Source organism: Leuciscus leuciscus (genome assembly GCF_965113295.1).
Source record: "Leuciscus leuciscus genome assembly, contig: HAP1_SCAFFOLD_641, whole genome shotgun sequence".
Taxonomy (NCBI): Eukaryota; Metazoa; Chordata; class Actinopteri; order Cypriniformes; family Leuciscidae; genus Leuciscus; species Leuciscus leuciscus.
Genome location: NW_028118099.1, coordinates 2,965 through 29,973, shown reverse-complemented (window position 1 = coordinate 29,973; position 27,009 = coordinate 2,965). Strand labels below are relative to the sequence as shown.

The window sequence follows — 27,009 nt, the reverse complement described above, 5'->3', positions numbered from 1 at the left end:
CGTCAAAAGTGCGCATTAAGGGCACATGTCGAAAGGGGACGCTCGCGGGCATCCTTCTGAAAACCTAAAATGACAAATGGGACACCCTACGGTCTCATGGACTTCACGGACACGCGCACGCATCAGCCATTGTAAGTCCACAAGACCGAAAGTGCATATGAAGTGTGCATTTGGGACAGGGCCTGCAACGCTTTAGTTTTAAAGTCCCCATGAAATAAATTTTTTGGGGCTTTTAGTATGAATATGTTAGCCTTACTGTTATCTATAAGCTAGTGTGCTCCGAAACAATGACACAGTTTGCCTTTAGAAGATATAAGCATTCAAAACTTACAGTTCTGCACAGAATGCTGTATTTTAAAGCGATATGGAGGAGATTATGAGGAAACTGCGGCTCAACGGCTCTGGCCGAGCTGTGATATAAAACTAAACGCTATTGGCTATTTCTAAGAAAAGGGGAGGAGCTGTTCGACATGCCCCGCCCTGTCTTCCTGTTTCAGTGTAAATTAACGTCAACACACTGAATGATGCTGCGCGTTTAAAGGCACTTCAGTGGGCCTTAAAGATCAGTTCACACTACTATAAAGATAAATATATTACTGTATTCATTTCCACACCAGCGGACAATATCGTTCTGTTTATTATAAGCGCTCGCTTACATAAATTCCCTTAATTCCCCTTTAGAACTTATTTAATTCCTTTATGGAAAATGTACATTTAAATACAGAAATGCATTGTCATTCTACATATTGCATAGTCATTTTGCATATTACATTTCTAATTGAATATTGCTACCCATATGCTTCCATAATAGAAGACAGGTTACAAGAGAAGCAGCAGCAGCAGCACCTCCATGTCGGCAGGGGGCGGTAATTCACCTCTAGGTGGTTTGATGATCGCCAATAGACGCTAGAAGAAGAGTTTTGCTCCTGTAGTCCTAAAACAAACATGGCGGCGCCAACGCCGGAGGATTCGTCCAGCACACACGTGGAGAAAAAGAGCAAGCAAAAGGTAAACATGATCAATCTCTGCTCTGGCGACAACAGCACTCGCTTTTCACTAAGATGTGAGAAGTCTATAGACATAGTATAAATGTATTTTTTATATCGGATAGTCAGAGGAAAGGTAAGATGTTGTCATCATCGCAAAAATACATCGCTTCTTTATTTTCACGGCTTTATAATATTATACTCAACATTTCTTAAGCTTTTTGATAGAATGTAAGAGTCAAATCTATCGTTTGAAAAGTGTACAGTGTGGTTGATGGCATCATGTGTGGTAATATCAAGGTACTCTGATATACTATAGTACTGAATAAATAGCATATTAACTATTATTTTCTTAGTATTTCAATACACCTCTTCTGTAATGAGTCTGTTTTGAATTAATATTCATTCAGAAAATTCTCAATTCTTATTGAGCAAAGAAGTTCCTAAACATAAATATATAATCTATACTGTATTATTTACATATTATTTCTATACATCTCTTCTGTAATGAGCATGTTTTGAATTAATATTCATTTGAAAAAATCCTTATTGAATTCTTGAAGTTCTTGAAAACATAATCTTAAGAAGTTTGAAATAATCTCATTATTTCCCAGAAGAAAAAAAAAATCTTAATAAAACATTTTCACTGCTTATTAATATTTGGAAACCTTTAATCCACTGAAACAAAAGCCACCAAAACATTTGCAGACACTCATTACTTTCTGTATTTCTAAGAACTTCTAGATTTTTTTGGTTCCACTTTATTTTAAGGTGTCCGGTTACAGTGTGTAATAATAATTAACTTACTTACTATAGGGTTCGGTTTAGTTGCATGTAATTATTATCCATAATTTATAGATATTACATGTAATGTGTAACAAGGACACTGAATAATAAAAGGTTGCCGAATGTTTATTATCATTTACAGTCTTATTTATTAACCCACCAAGGTGAATGTTGTTTACCATTCAGGGACAATTGTTGTCATGGTCATCTGCATTTACTTCCCATGGAAGACATTTGTTCCTGATTGAAAATGTAAAATAAAGAAAACATTTATGAATGTGTTTGTCTTTTCCTCGCTCAGCTTTCAAAACGCTATTGGGAGGAAACAAAAAACACAGACCAGAGGAAACCCGAGGAAGAGCCGAGTAAAGATGTGCAGAACCAGAGTGAAGCAACAGTAAAAGAAAGGTCTTTAAAAAGGAAGAAAGGTGAAAGTGACAAACCAGTGGTAAGAGTTTGTTTTTCCATTCAGTGATTTTAGTTTACTAGTATGCTATGTATGAATGTGCTAGTATGCTAATCAGATCAATGCTTCTTCTCACGGCTGGACATGAGCGGTTTTGTTCAGCAGACGCTGTGACTAGTGGTTTTCCAAAGTTACAAGCCACTCAGCAACTGGCCACAATTTTGACATCGATATCATGTCAAAACATTTGAGAACAACTGCATTAAGCATGAAATTTGCTTCTTTTGCACCATTATCGTGGTTCCCAAATAATCACGATTAAGTGATTTGAAGCAACACTCCACCGTTTTTTCATATTAAACTTATGTTATTCCCTTAACTAAGACGAGTTGATACATACCTCTCTCGTCTCAGTGTGAGCACTCAATCGCTCTGGCGCGCGGCGCCACTTTGATAGCACTTAGCTTAGCCCAGTTCATTCATTAGGAACCAAACAGAGATGAAGTTAGAAGCGACCAAACACCTCCACGTTTTCCCTATTTAAATACAGTTACACGAGTAGTTACACGACCAAGTATGGTGACACAAAATAAAACGTGGCGCTTTTCTAAGCTGGTAAAAAGGATAACTATAATGTATGGCGGAATAGCACTTGGGAGCACTTCGACTCGGCGCAGTAAAAAGTCACTCCTGAAAAATCCTCTCCCTCTCACTTCTGTCATCAGAACCAACGTGACTTTTTACTGCGCCGAGTCGAAGTGCTCCCAAGTGCTATTCATAACCAGGCTAGCCAGCAGCCTTATCACCCTGTAGCCCAAGACTGGTTGCCCACTGAAGCTAAGCAGGGCTGAGCCTGGTTAGTACCTGGATGGGAGACCTCCTGGGAAAACCAGGTTGCTGCTGGAAGAGGTGTTAGTGAGGCCAGCAGGGGGCGCTCACCCTGTGGTCTGTGTGGGTCCTAATGCCCCAGTATAGTGACGGGGACACTATACTGCCAAAAGAGCACTGTCCTTCGGATGAGACGTTAAACCGAGGTCCTGACTCTCTGTGGTCATTAAAAATCCCAGGATGTCCTTCGAAAAAGAGTAGGGGTGTAACCCCCGGCATCCTGGCCAAATTTGCCCCATGGCCTCCTAATCATCCTCATATACTGATTGGCTTCATCGCTCTGTCTCCTCTCCACCAGTAAGCTGGTGTGTGGTGGGCGTTCTGGCGCAATATGGCTGCCGTCGCATCATCCAAGTGGATGCTACACATTGGTGGTGGTTGAGGAGATTCCCCACTTCTATGTAAAGCGCTTTGAGGTCTCAGAAAAAGCGCTATATAAATGTAACAAATTATTATTATTATTATAACTACTCGTGTAACTGTATTTAAATAGGGAAAACGTGGAGGTGTTTGGTTGCTTCTAACTTCATCTCTGTTTGGTTCCTAATGAATGAACTGGGCTAAGCTAAGTGCTATCAAAGTGTCACCGTGCGCCAGAGTGATTGAGTGCACGCACTGAGACGAGAGAGGTATGTATCAGCTCGTCTTAGTTAAGGGAATAACATAGTTTAATATGAGAAAACGGTGGAGTGTTGCTTTAACAATCGCCAACACACAACTTAATCACACCCTTAATTGTTTTAACTCCACCTTTGGCTTCCTGCACCTAGAAGTCTTTGCTTCAATTATGTCCTAATTTGAACAGTCAAGAAGTTAATATTTCAGCAGAACCTTCTCATCGGATCATATTGTGTATTTAGAAAGAGAAAGAGGACCCTTTTCCCGGTCAGGCTCCGATACCAACAGAACGGCTCCAGAAGTTTCGGAGAGGAGAGAAACACAAAGCGGTGAGTCCCGATTTATACTTATACTGGTGACATTGTCCAAATGCGTTCCTGTATATTTTAACACTTGCTTTGAGTCTATTCGGCATATAGAAATGGATGCAAGTTGCTGTTAGGGGTGGGAAATATGATCAAAATCTTATATCACTTTATGAGAATTAAGTTTTTTTGTTGTTGCTGTAAATAATATTTTTACAATACCAAAATGAAAGATCCCAGTGAACTTTCATACATTTCAATACCAATTTCAATACCACAGAAATAAGATATTTACCTCAAAATATACCGATAACCATCTGAACACCCTAATGTACATTACTGATGACAAAGATGTAAAAGTAAATAAAATCACATGAGATCACACATGGACTTCTGGGAATGTCCTTTTACTGATTTTCACAGTAAATTATACAAAAATAGAGAATGACACGACCAGCCGATGTTCTTGGCAGATTTTGTGAGATTCACACCAATAACTCTTGACACATTATCTGAATCTTTACATAAGGACTAGGGATGCACGATATATCTTATCGGCCACCACATCGGTATCTTTATATCGGTATAAATGTTCATTTTCAATGTTATTGTTATCGGCCTGATAAGACCATTTGGCCGATATATTAAAGCTGATAAATAATGGATTATTTCCTTCAGCTGAGACACTTCAGATGCTCAATGTTCAACATGATGGATTTGAATAGCTTGAAATATGATTGAAATCACTTCAAAAAAGGAAAATACAGTTCAGTGCAACATGTGCAGCGCACGTCTGTCATATCGGCTACATAAAATCATAATCAGAACATTATAAATGTGTGCTTGGGACTTGGCTTTTAATGATGAGACTTTTGTTTTTGTTATCCAAAATTTGGACTTAATTGTATCGTCCAATATATCGGTTATCGGCTTTTAAATATAAAGAGTTATCGGTATCGGCCAAAAGTTTCATATCGGTGCATCCCTAATAGGGAATGTATTTTGGGTGTTCACGCTCTTTCTCTCTGTGATGTGTCAGCCCGCAGGAGCCGGGAGAAAGCTGAAAGAGGCCATTGTGTTCTCGGAGTCCGTGTCTGAACTCGCTCAGAAACAGGCCGCACGATACGACCTCCTACTTCCAGAGGATGCTGGGTAATGTAGTTCACATATTGTGCCAGACGAAAAGAAGAATGACACTATGACAAACACTCACATGATCTCATTCCTAGATGACAATGATTCAGCCATGTCTATTAAAAATACTGTCCTTTCAACCACACACACAGTATCGTTATTTCCGTTACAAATATTCAAATGATCATGGACGTACTGGGATAAAAAGTTTATAGTTTGGCAATCAAAATAGAGCAAATCACCTTTTGAAAGTAACTTAGTGCTTCAGATTACGATTGTGTCGATTACATCATTACACCAGCAGCCATATCACCCTGTAGCCCAAGACTGGTTGCCCACTGAAGCTAAGCGGGGCTGAGTCTGGTTAGTACCTGGATGGGAGACTCCTGAGAAAACCAGGTTGCTGCTGGAAGAGGTGTTAGTGAGGCCAGCAGGGGGTGCTCATCCTGTGGTCTGTGTGGGTCCTAACGCCCCAGTGTAGTGACGGGGACACTATACTGTCAAAGAGCACCGTCCTTCGGATGAGACGTAAAACCGAGGTCCTGACTCTCTGTGGTCATTAAAAATCCCATGGCATTTCTCGTAAAGAGTAGGGGTGTAACCCCGGTGTCCTGGCCACATTCCACCCATTGGCCCTTACCAATCATGGCCTCCTAATAATCCCCATCCACTGAATTGGCTCTATCACTCTCTCTCCTCTCTCCACCTATAGCTGGTGTGTGGTGAGCGCACTGGCGCTGTTGTCCTGTGGCTGCCGTCGCATCATCCAAGTGGATGCTCACACTGGGGGTGGATGAGGAGAGATTCCCTGATATGATTGTAAAGCGCTTTGGGTGTACAGTAGTACATATGAAAGCGCTATATAAATGCCTCATTCATTACACCAGTAGGTGGCGGCAAGTGACAAAAAATGTATTTGTCATTGAATCATTCAAGAAATTCGTTCAGAAATGCGGATTCATCCAGTAATGAAACAAGTGAAGTATTTATGAGTGAGTCATTGAATCATTCATTCAAATCGATTTTTAAAATACTTGTAGTACATTACATGTTATTTTGTTTGGTTGTCTGTTCAGAATCGTGATCTGTGTTTGAAACAAAGAAATCGTAAATCTCAATTTATCCAGAATCGTGCAGCTCTACTTTAATTTATATATTTAGCATCAAACTAATTATATAATCGTTTTCCCATTTTTAAAAAACTTTATAAAGTCCCCCTGTGGTGAAAATCCAGCTTTTAATGTTGTTTATGTGTCTATGTGGTGTTTTAATATGCTTTAAGACAAACCATGTGTAAAGTCATGTGGAGTGGAGGCGGGGCTAATTTGCATATTCATAGAACTGTGTATACTAAATGAGGCAAGGGTGTCGAGTTACATTCAAGCTATTTTAAGGGATACAATTATTGACTACAGGGAGACTTTAAGATTATTGGCCAGTAGGTGGCGATATGCACAATGTAAATCGCCATTAAACAACAATACTGTATTATGGCATGTTGGAATCAATAACCATGAGTAAGAAAGATTTGGGTTAATCAACCGAGAGTTTGGGATTTATGTGACGGCAAGTTGACCCTGCTTTCTGTTATTTCCCCCAGAAGCCTCAAACACTGAAGTTACAAATGGCAGTGACTGCTCTTGGATAGAAAAGATTAGCTTGGACATTTGGTTTAACTACTGTTTGTGTGTTTGTATTCTTCATATATTCATAAATGTACACACACATAGAGCTCATGTCTGCTTGCTTGTCTTCAGCTTCCTGGAAGGAGACGAGGGTGAAGACACAAGTACAATCTCTCAAGATGACATCGCAGATGCTGTTGACATCACTTCTGGATCAAAGGTGAATTATTTTAGCATGTTTGAACACTAGAAACTGCAGCGAGACTAGTAATAAACAGTAGAGATTGTATGTGAACCGGACTTTTTCAAATATACATGTTCTGTCGATTATCCAGTATGAATAGTTGTAACATTACCAGTATGATGCTATGTGTTAAAGAATAAGATTACCAGTATGAGGTCAGGACGCGCTGATGTCAGAAGTCTACTCTGGGCCAATCACAAAGCTCAGAAGGAGATGATGCGATTACTCCTTATTTCATCTAACTATCACTATTTTTTTATTTTTTTACGATTTTAAAATCGTTTTTTAAATTCTAGAATCGATATTAATTCAAATTAAATTGCTTTATTTTGGTCCTTGCTTATAGACGAGGTTAACAGAAGTTAGCCACTTTCGTTCCAACAGAGGATGAAATGTCGTCATCTATGAGTGTTTAGTGATGTAATATCCCTGTTAAGTGGACGCGTGGAAGAGACGTGAGACTGAAAGCACTGAAAAGCCCTCGCGCTGCTCATATAATACAGTAGAGCTGTGCAATCCATATTTAAAAGACTGTGATCTCGATTCAAACATGCACGTGATCTTCTGATTCGTCTGTCTATTAAACCTTTGATAAAATAATATCGCAACATTTAAAGCTGTGTTGGCGCTGACCCGGAGACAGTCGTCATGAAACATCTTTTCAACCTCATAGCATCATTATTTCTGTGATGCAATAGTTCAAATTATCATAGAAGTACTGAGATAAAAGTTTAAAGTTCAAATATGATCACTGATGTCCACAGTAGCGATCAAAATGGAGTAAATCAGTTTTTCATAGAAACTTGGTACTTAAAATAACGCATTTATCGATTACATTGTTTCGCCAGTAGGTGGCGACAAGTGACAATTTTTTTTTTTATTGAATCATTTATTCAGGAGGATGTAGTGCTGTATGACGCTTCTGAATAAAACTCAGAAAGATGTGATGAGTTGCTTTTGTAAATATGACTCATCTTATACATCATGTACAGTCTGTATATAAGTGTATGATTTAGCTTTTCCCGATGGTCTAGTGTCAAAAAAAATCGCAATGCATTGCAATATCGAATCGCAGTACTTGTAGAATCGCAATTCTTCAATATCTAAATGCATATCGGCACCCCAGTATCGTGATAGTATCAAATCGGGAGATAGGTGTATCGTCCCAGCCCTAGTTTTGAATAGTTTTTCTATTATACGTAAACTTGCGCTTGATGGACGTTGGCCGAGAGTCATCATCACTACGGTTCTGCTGTTGGATATTATTGTGTGACGTCTCGTGTTTTTAAGAGCAAAACCCTTTACGCCTGTCAGTCAAAAGCAAAAAAAAGGTCAAATTGGACAGAAAGCGTCTGAAATAAAGACAACAGTGAAGCATTTAAAGGGCATTACCGAGGTTTAGCGGTATGTTGGTGCTGATGTGTAAATGGTCTCTTAGGCTGCATTTACACTGCAGGTCTTGATGCCCAAATCCGATTTGCTGACTATATCCGATTTTTTTTGACGACCCGCTTACATCATCTTTTAAAAGTGACCCGTATCCGATTTTTGCATTTACACTATACACTGCCGAAACTACCAAATGTAGACGTTCTGACCCGGAAAAGGAAGTAAAACAGCACGAAATGCAATGGATGCAAATGGAAATAAAATTTTCCAGTGTTTTTTGCTTCCACAATATTTTGAAAAGTCCGCAAAAAAGTCAGCAAAACATTGGTCTCGTACGGCGGAGAAAAAAAGAGGAGAGCCCTTGTTGCAGCCTGGTCGAATTTAGCGATGATCGCTGCAACATCGGTTCAAAGGGAGGTTTGGATGCGGCAAAGGACTCAAGACTGGTGGGATCGCGTTGTTGGATATAATGAGTCACGTGATCTCAGTTGGTGGTGTCCACGTCACTTTTTTCCGTATCCGTATCCGTATCCGATTCATATCCGATTTATTACCACATATGAGTGAGGCCTGAATCCGATCTGAGAAAATCGGAATCCATGCAGTTTTTTCCTGCTTACACGTTCACCGGAATTGGGTCACTTGAACCATGCAGTGTAAATGGGGCCTTAATGGTAAAAAGACTGAATGTCATTGCTTGTCTGAACGGCATAATACAGAAAAGTCAATCTGGTAATTTCACACTAAATTTAACATGTTTAATGTTTAAAAGGTGGTAATGAATTTCACAGATGGAGGATTTTGTGTTTGCTTTGAGATTAATATTAGCATTAGCATCACTGGTCAAAGTTTGCAATAAGGTGTTTTGAAAGCAGAGTCTGTTACGCTGCGTTTGTGTCCTCAGACTAAAGCCTTTCATAAGTGTGTCGAATCAGTCCCTGCGGCCTCGTCCCCGGATTCACAGATAAAAGATTTCTGCTTAGATGTTCCAGTGAGGAATCTATTGGTTTTTGTGCATATTTTTGGACCATATTTAATTCAGATTATGAAGCCACATGCAGCAGTGTTGCGAAAGAATCCAGAGAAATGAATCAAAGCAAATGGATTTACTTCTTTAGAAATCTAGAAACAAATCTTTGCTACTATTCATTTGTAAAATCTGACATTTTAGAAAGTGAACAAGCATGTATAAATAGTATGGGTGGACCGGTACACAGAAGTCACGGTTCGGTTCAGACATCACGGTTCGGTACGAGTTCGGTACGATGGAGGGAAAAGCAAAACAAAAGTGCAGAAGGCTTGAGCATGTCTCAGGCTGGACCACCAAAGGAAAATAAATTACTTAAGTAATTTATTTTTTAAATAAGTTTTATTAATAAAGTAAAGGCATAGAACAAATTTATTTGTAGTGCACTGACAATAGTTTTATATAATTAGTTTATAAATTAAATTAATAAAAAGACAAAAAGACCTTGAGATATCTTTGGTAACTGAACCTGAATGAATTGAAAATTAATTTGCTACATTTCAGATTAATATATTTGTTTTCCTTAATTTTAATTAACAGTAACTTAAACACTTTGCAGTTTTAATGATGTCCTGTATAAACAAAATGACGGAGTATGTTTTTATGTTTCCACTGTTCGATCGCGCCCGCGCCTCACACACACACACACACAAATATAAGTAAACACTTTGCGACTTTTCGATCGCCCCCCCCCCCCCCCCCCCCTCTCTCTCTCTCTCTCTCTCTCTCTCACACACACACTCTCACACACACTCTCACACACAACATATTCCAGCATTGCAATCTCTACATCGCAGCCTGCTTCAGAGCTAAGGCGGAGATACAGATTAGGTGTCCCTAAAGAACCCGCGTATCTAACAGTAGTTCTGCATTACATTCATTAATTTGCATTGTAAATGTATGCACCGAGCCGTGACGCCCGTACCGTTTCGGTTCAATACGAATACATGTACCGTTCCACCCCTAATAAATAGTGGTGTAAAATATTAAACCGATTTGTATAGGCCTACAGGTTTTTTAGCAGCTACACATTTGATATGTTGTACTAAGTGTTTCTTGTTCTCTCCCCACAGTACTTCAACCTGCATCTTTCCCAGTTTGGCCCATACAGGCTTGACTACAGCAGAAATGGACGGTATGTGCTAAAGGTTTAATACACATGTATTCTAGTTCAGAACTGATGGATCACTACATGTTAAAAGGGTCGGTAACAACTAAGAATGTTTGATATGATGAAAGGGAGAAACCTTTAGAAATACATTTTTCAAACATGCCCAGTTAAAACTTGTTTATTAATAAATGTTGGGAAAAAACACTCTTTATCCGTTTATAAAATTATAAACCCAGATGAGTTATCTAAAAGAAATCATTCACTCTTATTTGTTTGTCTAATATGTAAAAAAAAAACACGTTTCTTGTATGTCACTTCAGTTATGAATTACATGAATCATGTAAATCGTGCCATTTTCAATTAAAAAATTCAAATGCAAAATTCGATATAAAACAGTTGAGTAGTTTACATCACTGGATATTACTGCCGATCATTAAACATTTCTATCATAAAACATGAACAAATTTGTATTTTTATATGCATGAAATTGGGAAAAATGTCTTAAAGGATGAGTTTGACTGTCAACACCTCAGTATTTAACCCTCAAACCGTATTCACATTACAGCCCTTAATTCCGTAATTGTGGACAAATGTGGGCACGGAGGTCTCAGGTGTGATCCAACAATTTTTTTAAAATAAATGTTATATCACTATCTTCGATAAAATAAAAACTATCCATTTATGGTGTTTTTTTTTTATTTTGGGGGTATTTTTGAATTTATTTAAATTAATAATACCATATTTTCTATTTAAAATATGCTTATTTTTATGTTATATTTAATATTTCTTTAACTTCAGTCAAAAACATAATTTCATTCAATTCAGATAGCTAAAACTTAAAAAATGTGGTGACTTTGGTGACATCTGGTGTCTTATGTTGGTATAAAATTTACAAAAAAAGCAATAATATCAATTATTTCAATAGTAAATATGGCTTTAGTACTCAATGGCTGCATATAGGCTGAACTCTATAAAACTGTTATAATAAATGTAAGTTTTTGACTTTATCACAAGTTAAAACTGTAATTTAAAAAAAATATATATATCTGTGTTAGGTGAGACAATACAAAAATGCAAAATATGCTTAGACAAATATGACCAAATATGACAAATAAGTAGTAGATCATTTATTGTTTATTTTAAACAAAAAACATAAAATTTAAAAATATAAAAAAAATGTATTGGTACAAAACTGAAAAGAATAAATTACTTTGGTGACATCTGGTGTCTTATGTTGGTATAAAATTAACAAAAAATTAATTAAAAATAAATAATATCAATAGCCACTAGATGGCTCTACTAAAGGGCTGCATGTAGGCTCTATAACTCTATAAAACACTGTTATTATGAATTTAACCACCAAGTTTTTGACTTTATCACAAGTTAAAATTGTAATAATATATATAATATATATCTTTGTTAGGTGAGACTGTACAAAGATACCAAAATATGCTTAGACAAATATGACCCATCAAATATGATGCTATAAGGAAAATACAAAGTAGTTGATCATTTATCATTTATTTTACACAAAAACATCAAATTTCAATAACTCAAAAAACTAATTGGTACCAAACAGGTAAGAATTAACAACAATAACTCAAAAAAGTAAGTGTTAAGTAAGAATAAACAGGTAAGAACAAACAATAATCATAGTTATAATGTGTTCATGCACTTGTGCGCATGTGTGTGCGTGTGCACAGGTGATTTTAGAAAATAAAATACAAATTCAGTCATTGGCTCATTCAATTCTTTGTTTTTATATGTGTGAGTGACTTTTTATAAAAAAAAAACAAAAAAAACGGCTCTGTTATTGGCTCATTGAATGCTTTCTTTGTGTGTGTGTCTGTGTGTTTGTGTGTGTTTTGTGTGTGTGTGTGTGTGTGTGTGTGTGTGAGTGTGAGTGTTTGCCACAATGAGATTGTTGTACAGGATCACCCCTTCATTTGTGTGTATGTATGATATGCATTGTGTTGGATCTATTGATTTTTTTTTGACAAAAAAAAAAAAAAACGCTCTGAATTACAGTTTTTCCCATTCATTCCTATGGGTGCCCATTTTTGTCCACAAAAGCGAGATTAAGGAGGTTTTTTTTTTCACCCACTTAACATTCTTGAATCGAGTCAAATTTTTTTTTGTGTGTTCAGGTGGCAAACTTAGGAAAAGTTGCCAAGTCTTGTACCGCTCAGATTAAGGAAAGTATTTTTAAAAAATTAATACAAATTATTTTGCCCACATTTGTCCAGATTACGGTTTGAGGGTTAAATTATTATACCTGTTTTTTTCCTTCTTAATGTACATTGTTGATATCACTGTACCTTGTCTAATAATATTCAGACAGTTTCGTTGGGAGATTGTTTGATTAAACTCGTAATCATAAAGTGTGAACAGAAGTAGATTTCTGTTGTCTCACTCACATTTACACGTACATTTTGGAACCTAGTAATTACATTTCTGTGTAAATCTATAAATAGGATAAACACATTAACTGACAAAGGTCTGCCATTCATTATTATTTTTTCTGACAACCCTGTTTTTTTTCCCCCTTGAATATCAGTTTTCTTGAGATTTTACCATTTAACTACCATAATTAATCTTATTAAAGTAAACATTTAATCAGATTTTTAAGAAGAAAAAAAGTGCTCTTTTTCTTTATGATCTCAGGACATTTACTTCAATATACCATGAACATTTTAATCCAGAAATTTAAATCGTGTTCATTATAGAAGAGGTAAATTGCACAAATTTAAATGCGTGTGTGTATGTATATATAAAATATATATATATATATATATATATATATATATATATATATATATATCCATAACAATTATATTTGTCTGCCACAGGCATCTGCTATTGGGTGGAAGGAAAGGTCATGTGGCCTGTATCGACTGGCAGTCCAAAGACCTGATGTGTGAGATGAATGTCATGGAAACGGTGAATGACGTCAAGTAAGTGCACATTCATTAAGACGAATCTCTTGATTTTAAGCTTTGCTTAGAAAATAATATATTTTTAGATTTTGTTTTGCTTGGCTGGCTAAAACATGTTTTTTAACACAAAGCAAGCGACCTCTGCTAAACTCTTGTCTTCAGTACATGAAGAGCAGTGCCACCGTCTGACTGGCCAGGTTTCAGTCCAGCTGAGTTCTGCTTGTGAGCCTCATTTCTGTAATCTCTGGGAAATCAGAGGGAGTTTTTGGGTGCGGCAGCTTGAGTTAATTGTCTCTTTCCATCTATAATTATACTTGCAAATATCAGCCTGGAGGCAGCTTGCAGTCTTCAGGACGTGGTAGTAGGCTGGGTGATAAAACTGGTAAAATTATTATATACACTACCGGTCAAAAGTTTTGGATCGGTACGATTTTCCTGCTCACCAAGGCTGCATTTATTTGATAAAAAAATATATATATATACATTAATATTGTGAAATACTATGACAATGTAAAATTACTCTTTTCTATTTTAATATATTTTAAAGTGTAATTTATTCCTGTGATCAAATCTGAATTTTCAGCATCATTACTCCAGTCTTCAGTGTCACATGATCCTTCAGAAATCATTCTAATATGAGGATTTTATCCTCAAGAAACATTCATTATTATTATCAATGGTGAAGACAGTTGTGTACAATTTTTTTTTCTCAGAATTCTTTGATGAATAGAAAGTTCAAAAGAACAGCATTTATTTAAAATAGAATCTTTTTTAACATTATAAATGTCTTTACTGTCACTTTTGATCAATTTAACTCATCCTTGATGAATAAAAGTATTGGTTTCTTTTAATTCTTTCCCCCCTAAAATAAAATAAAATTCTTACTGACCCCAAACTTTTGAACGGTAGTGTTTAATGTTACAAAAGCTTTCCATTTCAGATAAATGCTGTTCTTTTGAACTTTCTATTCATCATAGCATCATGAAATAAAAATGTAAAAACTGTTTTCAACATTGATAATAATCAGAAATACTTTTGAGCATCAAATCATCATATTAGAATGATTTCTGAAGGATCATGTGACACTGAAGACTGGCGTAATGATGCTGAAAATTCAGCTTTGATCACAGGAATAAATTACACTTTACTGTATATTACATAAAAAATAACTGTTTTAAATTGTAATAATATTTCACAATATTATTATTATTATTTGTATTTTTAATCAAATAAATGCAGTCTTGATGAGCAAAAGAGACTTTTAAAAAAACATTAAAAATCTTACCGATCTAAAACTTTTGACCGGTAGTGTGTGTGTGTATATATATATATATTGCTGAAGATATTTCTACCAGTTTAAATATTTTTGTGTCATGGTTATACCACTTTCCGGCAATGCTGAATCTTCAAAAACAAGAATAACATTTTCCCAATTTGTAATTTTGCAGTGTTTATCAGTGCCGTGTTCATGACTATTTATTAAATAAAATCTAATCTCGATTGGCCAGACCTTCAGACTGACGGCAGAAGGTCTGGACTCCATCACAGCTTTCATTGGCCAAGGATCGCCCAAGAGATACTCTGACTGACATGTTAAGCAGCCAGTCACGGTTTGTTTTGTTCAGCGTCATGTTTAGGGGCGTGAAAATGTAAAGTCGATGTCTCTACAATAACAGACCGGTGTGTAAAACTCTTTAAAGAGTCTATGCCATGAACTTCACATACTTTATATAAGCACTCATTGTCACAGTTGTAAACACAACAGCTCTCCTCTTCCATGAGGGGGTTTGGCATCAGAACGGCTTTGTTTCCAGGTGGACCTTTAAAGAACGCGACACACTTCTCCAGGACATCCTGTAAGAATTCAACCAGTCAGATAACAGCGTTTCCCATTTTGTGTGGCATATGCATGCATCATTTCTGCAGTAAGAGTTAAACTGGTCTCAGCCTCAGACGTCACGCCCACAGACCATCGTCTGAGACTAGGTCTACTACCCTTACTTCAGAAATTATCTTTCTTTTTCCAGTGCTTTTTAATAGGGCTGCTCCGACTAAATATTTTCTAGTTGACTAGTAGTCGTTCATTTAAGCCATTAGTCAAATAATCACACGTTTATATTAATTTAATGGGGGAAAACTAACCATAATGAAACTTAAATGTATATATATAGGCGTAATTTATAGCCTATTCAGTGCTCAAGTGCACTCATAAAGCTTTATACGGATTACATAATCTGAGCATTTGTTTTCAATCTGAATTGGTTCATTTAATAGTAGACCGTTCAAGCTTTCTATAGATATTTCTCTTGTCTGAGGCAAGTAGCCTTTACGTGTCTCTTGAGGCAGAACAGGCCGAGTTTGTAGAAATCCTGGAGGAAGTTCTTTGTATTGGTCTGGCACATTTGAAATTAAGTCAGTCCAGATTCAGTTTATGTAGGGTTTTTAGTAATGAGTGAATGTCTCTCTCGTTCTACCTCCAGGTGGCTTCATACGGAGGCCATGTTTGCTGTGGCACAGAAGAAATGGCTCTACATCTATGACTCTAAAGGTGTGGAGCTCCACTGCGTGAAGAAGTTCAACGACGTCTTGAAAATGCAGTTTCTGCCCTACCACTTCCTACTCGCCACTGCGGTGCGTCAGCAGATGCTTTTGGACAAACTTTGAACTTCTTTAACGCTTTGTTAACCTTCCAAATAGGAATGACTGTGCACTGTTCTTTTAAAAGTAATGAAGAAGTTGTTCAAGTGTCAATGCACAACGTATTCAGTTCAGGCTATTCCAGAGATTAGGAGCCGAATGTGAGAAATCTCTTCCTCTTTAAGTAGACTTTGATATCCTCGGTACGATGAAAGGTCCAGAGTTTTGATAGGAGATTGGTTAAATACAAATAAGATAGACCGTTTAGGGTTTTATAAGTGAGCAGAAATATTTATAATCCATATGGAATTTAACAGGTAGTCAATGTTGAGATTATAAAATGATATGATCATATTTCCTTGACCTGGTAAGAATTCTAGCAGCTGCTTTTTTGGACTAAATGTAGTGTTTATTGAAGATGCAGGACGACCACCTAGTAGTTAATTTCAACAATCCAGTCGTTGCTGTCTCATATTGCACCCTGATTTTTAAAGAGGACCTATTATGCCCTTTTACAAAGTTTTGAATATGTTTCTGGGCTCTACTAGAACAGATTCATTCATTATTTTCCTCATATTCTCCATTGTTGCAGCTCCTCTCTTCCCAGTCTGTCAGTAACGCTCTGTTTAGTTCCTGTCTCTGTGAAGCCCCTCCTTCTGAAAAGCACACTGTGCTCTGATTGGTCGGCTGGAGCAGTGTGTTGTGATTGGTTGAACGCTTTGAGAATGTCCCGCCCCTTACCACAACCGCCAGTTTCAACACACTACTAACTCACTCAACCAGGCCCCGCCCCTTTATTCTGTGTATTAATTATTTCAGGGATGCACCGATATGAAAATTTTGTCTTGTACTGATAATTCTTTATATTTGAAAGCCGATAACCGATATATTGGCCGATAAATCTAAATCCAAATTTTTATATACAATTTGAGATTCTGATTACAAAAACAAAAAGTCTCGCCATTAAAATCCATGTCCAAAAAACACACAATTATTACATTCTCATTATAATTCTATGTAGCCGATATGACAGACGTGCGCTGCACATGTTGCACTGAACTGTATTTTCCTTTTTTGAAGTGATTCTAATCATATTTCAAGCATATTTCAGTGCAAATCTGAAGTGTCTCAGCTGAAGGAAATAATACATTATTTATCGGCTTTAATATCTCGGCCAAATTTTCTCATCGGTCCGATAACGATAACATTATAAATGATCATATATAGGCCGATACCAATATGGTGCATCCCAAAATTATTTAAATGAGGAATATTGTGATGTGTTCGTTCCCGGAAGAAAACTCAAGACTCCAGTGGAGGCGTTTCAGACAATCAAAGTTTTTGCGTATGAAAAAGAGATTTCTCCCATTTGTATTTCAAACTGTATTCCTCACAGGTTTTCCATATGTCACTATAATGTTAATGTTTTGACCTTTCAGAGTGCCACAGGGTTTCTGCAGTATCTGGATGTGTCGGTTGGTAAAGAGGTCGCAGCCATCAACACTAAACTGGGGCGTCTAGATGTGATGGCGCAGAATCCCTATAATGCAGTGGTTCACTTGGGTCACCCGAACGGCACCGTGAGTCTGTGGTCGCCCAACCAGAGAGAGCCGCTGGTGAAGATGTTGTGCCATCGGGGTGCTGTGCGTTCCTTAACCGTGGACAAAACCGGCATGTGAGTGTCACTATATACTGGGGGAATTCACTTCAGGAGTTATACTAATGTTTGTTGACGCTGAGTCTCGGTTCATTTGTTTATAAATGAAGGTCATTTATGTTCGTGCTCCAGTTCACACAGACCGAGACTGCAGAAAGCACATCCTGTTTTTTTAACACACATTAAAGTACACCCTTAAAGGTGCCGTAGAATGGATTATTTTATTATTTTATAATGTTTCCTGGGGTGCCCTTATAATGTTAGTATGTTTTTTAGATCAAAATTGGTTATAATTTAGAAATAAAAGGCATATTTCCTAGCCTGATTTCATCTATTGATTTGAACACTCTGTTTGAAGGGGCGTGTCTGCTGTGAGACTTCAGTGTTGTTGCCCACTGCTGTGATTGGCTGACATGCTTGCATATGAAATATCTGGCATTACATGTAGAGCTATCTGGAAAACTTTTACTATTACAGCTTTTATACGTTTTTACTATTACAGCTATCGGGATTAACGAATCATGAGAAGTTTTTTAAGTATTTAGATCTATTCCCATCACATAAAAGGTTGCAGATGAGCATTGAGCAGATGACAGCCTGTTGATCGCGTGAATGAAGATCTTATCACTGCAACGCGATTTACTGATGCATAAACAGTGTTGAACGACTTTGAGAGAATGATTATCTGTCTTTGAACTTGAACAATTACACATCAGAAATTCACATAACCCACTGGTTCTTCAGAGGCTCGGATGAAGGAGCTAAAAAAATACTTTTGTGTTCATTTGTACATCCAAACACTGAGCAACTGCCATGCTTCGTTCACTCGTTTGCAAGCCACGATGTCTCTCGAGGAAAAAACAATATCGCGCTGGATCTAGATAACACAGTGTAAATTATCGTTAATAAAATCACTACTTACCGCTTGCGGGAATATAACGTTAGTTGAAATCGCCCCCTTCGTCCGTTTGAGACGCCGAGAGAAGCCTGGCTGCTTGATATTGTTCCAGGTTAGAAAAACAGTCCGTGGTGAAATGGGCAGAGCAACTAACAACTTCGAATTAAACTGTAGCGGTATCCGATTATATATAGATCTGCCATTTTCCCTATGATCCTCCTCCTGCTTGTTTCTTCACCTGCAGAACTTCTGATGATTCGGCTGCGCAGTTTCACCTGGCCTTGAACATGGGCTGGCATATGCAAATTTTTAGAGGCGTACATATTAATGATCCCGACTGTTGCGTCACAGTTGGTGTTATGTGGAGATTCGCCTGTTTTTCAGGGGTGTTTTTCAAAAACGAGATTTAAATAAGAAAGAGAAAACTATGGTGTTTGAGACTCACTGTATGTCATGTCCATGTACTGAACTCTTGTTATTTAACTATGCCAAGATAAATTCAATTTCACATTCTAGGGCACCTTTAAAGGGATACTTCACCCATTAGCATTAAGCTTTGTATCAGTAGAAACCCGGTAGTATTCTCGAATGGCCGTGCTTCCCTCCCTCATGTCCCCCTGAGACCAGAGATTTCTGTATTGTGTGTCTGGAAAAAAACCTCTGATGATGCAAAAATCGTCATTTATCGTCATCAGAGGCTCTTCTGTCCAGAGGCGAGAGACTACAGCCAGTAGGAGGAGCTCGTTCCGCATGTGTTCAACCCGCCCATAGGGGGATCTCACCATAAAATGCCGTCTTTTCAGTTTCGAGTCGACTAGTAGCCTAGCTGTATCATTTCTCCCGATACTGCCCTCTGTAACCGGTGGGCGTGGCTTGGGAGTGTCCTCGTAGGGCAGCGAAGCAAGTGCATTCTGGGAGTTGTTGTCTTTCATCCACATGAGCCAAAAATACATTTTCTGGCTTTTCTCAGTCTAGAAGGCACCAACTTCTAAAATAATTTCACATTTCTACTACATAAATGACCTTTATTTATTTAGCACTTTTTACAATACAGATTGTTTCACATTAGCTTTACAATGATAATAGGAAAGTAACAGAGATTGTTTTGGCTTTACAGCAGATCTAGAATAAAGTCATTGTCCAGCTAAAGTCAGATTTCAATTGATTCATTTCCGTTTGTAAAAAATCATTAGTTATTAACTTAGGGGTCGCTAACACGACACTTTTACTGCACTCTGGCTGTTAATTTACACGAAACTGGTTTTGGTTCGGTGTGTTGCATCCATATGAAGTTTTGATGGCCTGAGAACACAAACTTTGAAGTAGGTTTCAAAGTGCAAGTTATAGAAAATAAGGTATAGAAAATTCTAGAAATGTTATGGCAATTTTTCAGAAAACAAATCCCACTGTAATCATAGCTTTAAAAGTTTCATGTTTAGGACAACTTTTCTTGCAGCATCTCATTGTGTGTCTGCTATTTTACAGATGTGTTCTTCACCACTGTGAAGTGACGTGACTATCAGATATTTTCCCTGTCAATTTTAATTATAGCATCGATTATTATTGATTTAGTTGTTGCAGCGCTGGACCATACCTTACAAGACCCTTCGTTTATAACAATAAAATGTCATATTTGTTTATTGCAGGCACATGGTGACGTCAGGTCTGGACCGGAAGCTGAAGGTGTATGACATCCGAGCGTTTAAACCCCTTCACTCCTGTTTTCTCCCAGCTGGAGCCTCTTGCCTGTCTCTGAGCCAGAAAGGACTGCTTAGCGCTGCTACTGGAGATGTTGTACAGGTAGTGTACATGTACAGTGATGCACACACAAGATCAACATCCACGGTCCTAACCCAACCCTTAACAATAACCTATCCCTGAAGTCAGACCAGCGCATATTCAGCTGCAATTATACCAAAACAAATCACTCCTAAGTCAAGTCATCTTTATTCATGTAGCGCTTTATACAATACTTAATGTTTCAAAGCAGCTTCACAATAATAAACGGGAAAATAACAATCAAATTCTGCTGTAAAGCAGCTGTAAAAAGACAGTAGTGTCATTCTTCAGTTCAGTGTTGATTCAGTTCAATAACTGTACATTTCAACAATAATGAAACGAGTTAATTTCAGCTATAAGCAGCTCTACTGAAGACACGTGTTATTCACCGAGTCTTTTCAATGTTCATTCAGATCAACAACAGTTCCGATGTCGCAAACTTCATCAATTATGCCATATTATTCTAGTGTTATTGCAGTCGAATCGATAATACTGAGTGCTAATGTCCCCCTGTAGTCGATAATTGTATCCCTTAAAACTCATCTTTGATCAACAAAGTTACATATTGAAATGTTTTTTCCTTGAAAAAAAAAACCATCTTCATGCCTTAAAATAGCTTGACTGTAACTCGACACCGTTGCCTTATTTAATATACAGAGTTCTATGAATATGCAAATGAGCCCCGCCTCCACTCACACCAGCTCAGAGATCCACAAAAAAAAACTGGAATAACAAAACGCGAGAATGAGTCTGATTTTATTACATCGTGTAAGTGGCGATTGATAGTGGATAATATGTATAATGTACTGACACTGTTGAGGCTCGCGCAGACAAATGGAAACAAATAAGCGCAGCTCACACAAAGAAACTCCGTTAACATACTGCGGTAAAAATTCTAAATTTTGAGTTTTTATATTTACAGTATATGATACAGTTAAGCTACATCACACGATCCAGAGCGCTGTTTTCCTGAATACCATGATGATTGAAAAAGTGACACTGATTTCATACAACAGTTCAATAAACAAGAAGTTAATATTAAGTTACATTTTAGATGTAATATTGAGTGTTTTTGTAATATTTCAGCAGTGAAAATAGATCCAAACAAAGATCACAGCAGAACCACTGTGCATCTCACTCCATTACTGAATGATCCAGCGTTTTGAACGAATTGGTTGAGTGAAAGATTCAATGACTCACTCAGAAACTGCCTCGTTCTTCAATGAATCAGCTGTTTGAATCAATGACTCACTCATAAACCGCCTCGTTCTTCAATGAATCATCCGTTTGAATCAATGACTCGCTCATAAACTGCCTCGTTCTTCAATGAATCAGCTGTTTGAATCAATGACTCACTCATAAACCGCCTCGTTCTTCAATGAATCATCCGTTTGAATCAATGACTCGCTCATAAACTGCCTCGTTCTTCAATGAATCAGCCGTTTGAATCAATGACTCACTCATAAACTGCCTCGTTCTTCAATGAATCAGCCGTTTGAATCAATGACTCACTCATAAACCGCCTCGTTCTTCAGTGAATCAGCCGTTTGAATCAATGACTCACTCATAAACCGCCTCGTTCTTCAATGAATCAGCCGTTTGAATCAATGACTCACTCATAAACCGCCTCGTTCTTCAATGAATCAGCCGTTTGAATCAATGACTCACTCATAAATCGCCTCGTTCTTCAGTGAATCAGCCGTTTGAATCAATGACTCACTCAGAAACTGCCTCGTTCTTCAATGAATCAGCTGTTTGAATCAATGACTCACTCATAAACCGCCTCGTTCTTCAATGAATCAGCCGTTTGAATCAATGACTCACTCATAAACCGCCTCGTTCTTCAATGAATCAGCCGTTTGAATCAATGACTCACTCATAAACCGCCTCGTTCTTCAGTGAATCAGCCGTTTGAATCAATGACTCACTCATAAACCGCCTCGTTCTTCAATGAATCAGCCGTTTGAATCAATGACTCGCTCATAAACTGCCTCATTCTTCAATGAATCAGCCGTTTGAATCAATGACTCACTCATAAACCGCCTCGTTCTTCAATGAATCAGCCGTTTGAATCAATGACTCGCTCATAAACTGCCTCATTCTTCAATGAATCAGCCGTTTGAATCAATGACTCGCTCATTAAGACGGATTAACTGGTGGTTTAGTTTCATGTTTAAATCTAATCATTTTTTCTTCAACATTTCTTATTTGTATATTCAAAAAATATTAAAAAAAAATGTTTTATGTCAATTATTTCATTTGATTAGTAACAGCCATATAGCATCTCAATATACTAATTACATTTATTGATCAAATTTAAGAATTTGAAATGAAAGATGAAGCATATATTTAATAATGCCCTTTTTAAAGGTAAAAAATATCCTCGGGGTAAATATCACAAACATGCAGATTTAAATGTCAAAGCTGATCGAACACTGATGAGAATATTGCTTTAGAATAAATTATATTTACACCACGAAAAAAAAAGGAAAATCCGGACAAGCAATTTTTTACTTGAGCGAGTGAATGACCAATTTATTGTTGAGTCCTGGAGACATTCCTTATTTCTGATTTACTGGAGGACAAAATGGCATGTAACAAGACAGTACTGAATTCTTTTCAATATGTTATATATAGAAAATAATATGAAAGAGAGAGATAAAGAAACCGCTGCACATACACATAAGTTGCAGTTATGAATGTTACACAACAGTTCATTATTAGGGCCCGAGCACCGATGGTGTGAGGACCCTCTTGGAATTGCTCTGTTTATTATTATTATTCTTCTCCGCATTTAATTGCATTTTTGAGGGCCTAAACATGCTCGAAAACTCACAAAACTTTGCACACGCGTCAGAACTGGCGAAAATTTACATCTGATATAGGTTTCAGAATTGGACGGGGCAAAATGGCTCGATAGCGCCACCTATAAAAGTTCAACGGAGTGCGCCTCCCGCAACGTTCCACGTACGTGCACGAAATTCGGTACATACATGTAATCACCTAATACCTACAAAAAAGTCTCTTGGAGCATAGCCCTAAACACAACAGGAAGTCAGCCATTTTGAACTTCCTCTCAGATTTTTGTGCAGTTTTTGCCATTTTCATGCCTCGTACTTTAACGAACTCCTCCTACAGTTTTAATCTGATCATCTTCAAATTTGGTGAGTGTAATCTTAAGGCCTTTGCGACGTTAAATTGCGAAGATCTTGAGTTTTCGTCGAAGGGCGGGTCCTCGGCGGCCTGACAAATTTCGATGTTTCGCCATGAAACAGGAAGTTGCTGTAACTCAGGCATGGAATGTCCAATCTGCCCCGAACTTCACACGTTTGATAAGCGTTCTGTCCTGAACACATGACCATGCTCATATTCAGTTATAGTCATAGCGCCACCTGCTGGCAACAGGAAGTGACATGTTTAACACTGTTATGGACTCCTAATAACATATAAAAAAGTGCCAGCAAGTGCTAAACATGCTAACAACATACTAGAAGCATGCTAAAACATGCTAGCAAACTCTTAGCTAAGTGCTAAAGCATGCTATTTTTGCAATTAAATAGGAATTTGCTGTAACTCAGGCATGGAATGTCCAATCTGCCCCAAACTTCACACTTTTGATAATCGTTCTGTCCTGAACACATCTACATGAGAATATTCAGTTATAGTAATAGCGCCACCTACTGGTAACAGGAAGTGTCATGTTTAACACGTTGATGCCATTCTAGCAACATGTTAAAAATGCCATTGACTTCTAAACATGCTAGAAACATGTTAAAACATGCTAGCAATACTTAGCTAAGTGCTAAAGCATGCTAATTCAATGAAACAGGATGTTGTTGTTACTCAAGAAGGCAATGTCCAATCTGCGCCAAACTTCACACTTTTGATAAGCGTTCTGTCCTGGACACATGACCATGCTCATATTCAGTTACAGTCATAGCGCCACCTGCTGGCAACAGGAAGTGACATGTTAAACACTGTTGTGGACTCCTAATAACATATAAAAAAGTTCCAGCATGTGCTAAACATGCTAACAACATACTAGAAACATGTTAAAACATGCTAGCAAACACTTAGCTTAGTGCTTAAGCATGCTAATACTGCAATTAAATAGGAATTTGCTGAAACACAGGCACGGAATGTCCAGTCTGCCCCAAACGTCACACGTTTGATAAGAGTCATGGCCTGAACACATCTACATGAGAATATTCAGTTATAGTAATAGCGCCACCTACTGGTAACAGGAAGTGTCATGTTTAACACGTTGATGCCGTTCTAGCAACATGTTAAAAATGCCATTGACTTCTAAACATGCTAGAAACATGTTAAAACATGCTAGCAAAACTTAGCTAAGTGCTAAAGCATGTTAATTCAATGAAACAGGATGTTGTTGTTACTCAAGAAGGCAATGTCCAATCTGCGCCAAACTTCACTCTTTTGATAAGCGTTCTGTCCTGAACACATGACCATGCTCATATTCAGTTACAGTCATAGCGCCACCTGCTGGCAACAGGAAGTGACATGTTAAACACTGTTGTGGACTCCTAATAACATATAAAAAAGTTCCAGCATGTGCTAAACATGCTAACAACATACTAGAAACATGTTAAAAAATGCTAGCAAACACTTAGCTTAGTGCTAAAGCATGCTAATACTGCAATTAAATAGGAATTTGCTGTAACACAGGCACGGAATGTCCAGTCTGCCCCAAACTTCACACGTTTGATAAGAGTCATGGCCTGAACACATCTACATGAGAATATTCAGTTATAGTAATAGTGCCACCTACTGGTAACAGGAAGTGTCATGTTTAACACGTTGATGCCGTTCTAGCAACATGTTAAAAATACCATTGACTTCTAAACATGCTAGAAACATGTTAAAACATGCTAGCAATACTAAGCTAAGTGCTAAAGCATGCTAATATAATGAAACAGGATGTTGTTGTTACTCAAGAAGGCAATGTCCAATCTGCGCCAAACTTCACACTTTTGATAAGCGTTCTGTCTTGAACACATGACAATGCTCATATTCAGTTACAGTCAATGCGCCACCTGCTGGCAACAGGAAGTGACATGTTAAACACTGTTGTGGACTCCTAATAACATATAAAAAAAAATGCCAGTAGGTGCTTAACATCCTACCAACATACTAGAAACATGCTAAAACATACTAGTAAACACTATAAGTACTAAACCATACTATTACTACAATTAAATATGAATTTGCTGTAACTCAAACATACAATATCCAATCTGCCCCAAACTTCACATACTTGATAAAAGTCCTGCACTGAACACATCTACAAAGCAATATTCAGATATATAACCCCACCTACTGCCAACAGAAACTGAACTGGTTAACACAGTAATGCAGTACTAACCACATACCTATTGTGTACTAAGCATGCTAAAAACATACTAAACATGCTAGCAACTACTATATACTGTATACCTCCTTAAATGCACATTGCCCAACCATGCTCTGTCTTCCTAAAGCCAACGAGTGACGATGGCACGGGTGCGAGGGCCCTTTCATCGCTGCTTGCAGCTTTAATTGTAATATTAGAATACTTTCTCAATTGTAACATTGAAACAAGCTTTCTCTATAAAGCTGCTTGAAACAATATCTATTGTGAAATACATATACGCTATACAAATTAACTTGAATTGAATTGATATTATAATGCTGCTATTAAGCCTCGTTCAGACCGCAAACCTGTTTTGAGAAATCATTCATATGTGGTTTGAAATCAACTCAACTCACCTTTTATTTATAAAGCACTTTCAAAACCATTAGAATGGACCAAAGTGCTGTCCATAAATAGTTAATAACTCTAAAATACATAGAAACATAAAATAACATCAAAACATGACACTCACAATCACTCACAGTTCTCAGACCTAATCAAACGCTTGATAAAATAAGTAAATCCCACTCAAATTGCATTTCTGGAAATACACTTGTCAAACCGGATTTTGTGTGGTTCATGTCATTTTCTTGCACCATGTAAAACATAAACATGTCAGATGTTCCTATACAGGACACATGCATGCGAGGTTGTGTTGTTGCAAAGTGTCAGACTACCAGAAAACAATATAATGGAGACATATTTTGAGATCAATGCAGATATTCCGGAAAACTAAAGAGTGGCATGGACACACAAATCAGATCTGAACCGTTGCGATACACCGTGTGGACAGTCAATACCTTAAATCAGATTACAATCGGATTCACAAATCAGATCTGGACTGACAGTGTGAACGTGGTCTTAGAGTTGTCTATGCATCCACAGGTCTATAAGAACGCTTGTGGAAGCAGCACTTTATCCAAACCCTACATGGCTCACCGCCTTCGAGGGCAGGTTTGTGGGCTTGCGTACTGCCCGTTTGAGGATGTTCTGGGAATCGGACATGATCAGGGCTTCACCAGCATGATTGTACCAGGTAAGACACACATACATCAAAGTTCTCTCAAAGCACATGTTCACTCCTTCATACCTGCATGTATAGTCAGCTGTTTCATGAGCTCTGTTCCCAAACCTAGTGAAGCTTACACTGCATTGTAAAGCCCTGTTCGCACT

General features: G+C 37.6%; 1 protein-coding gene across 2 annotated transcripts; it reads left to right on the top strand.

Moving 5' to 3' along the window:
- Nucleotides 1-929: 929 nt before the first annotated feature.
- Nucleotides 930-27,009, top strand: LOC309491858 (WD repeat-containing protein 46-like). 2 transcript variants are annotated; one of them, XM_082190881.1, is made up of 11 exons: nucleotides 930-1,008; nucleotides 2,074-2,220; nucleotides 3,933-4,013; nucleotides 5,029-5,141; nucleotides 6,881-6,968; nucleotides 10,482-10,543; nucleotides 13,369-13,473; nucleotides 15,936-16,086; nucleotides 17,532-17,767; nucleotides 20,294-20,447; nucleotides 26,722-27,009. In XM_082190881.1, the coding sequence occupies exons 1-11, from the start codon at nucleotides 946-948 to the stop codon at nucleotides 26,992-26,994; spliced, it is 1,473 nt and encodes a 490-aa protein (XP_082047007.1). In that variant the 5' UTR covers nucleotides 930-945; the 3' UTR covers nucleotides 26,995-27,009. The 2 variants fall into 2 exon arrangements, with proteins under 2 accessions (XP_082047007.1, XP_082047006.1); XM_082190880.1 differs by having other exon boundaries at nucleotides 3,927-4,013.

What these genes read in the sequence shown, in the direction of transcription:
- LOC309491858 (XM_082190880.1), top strand. Translation starts at nt 946, where the DNA reads ATGGCGGCGCCAACGCCGGAGGATTCGTCCAGCACACACGTGGAGAAA. An exon ending in ACTTCCTACTCGCCACTGCG is followed by an intron (nt 16,087 to 17,531) that starts GTGCGTCAGCAG and finishes TTGACCTTTCAG; the next exon opens with AGTGCCACAGGGTTTCTGCA. An exon ending in CTACTGGAGATGTTGTACAG is followed by an intron (nt 20,448 to 26,721) that starts GTAGTGTACATG and finishes ATGCATCCACAG; the next exon opens with GTCTATAAGAACGCTTGTGG.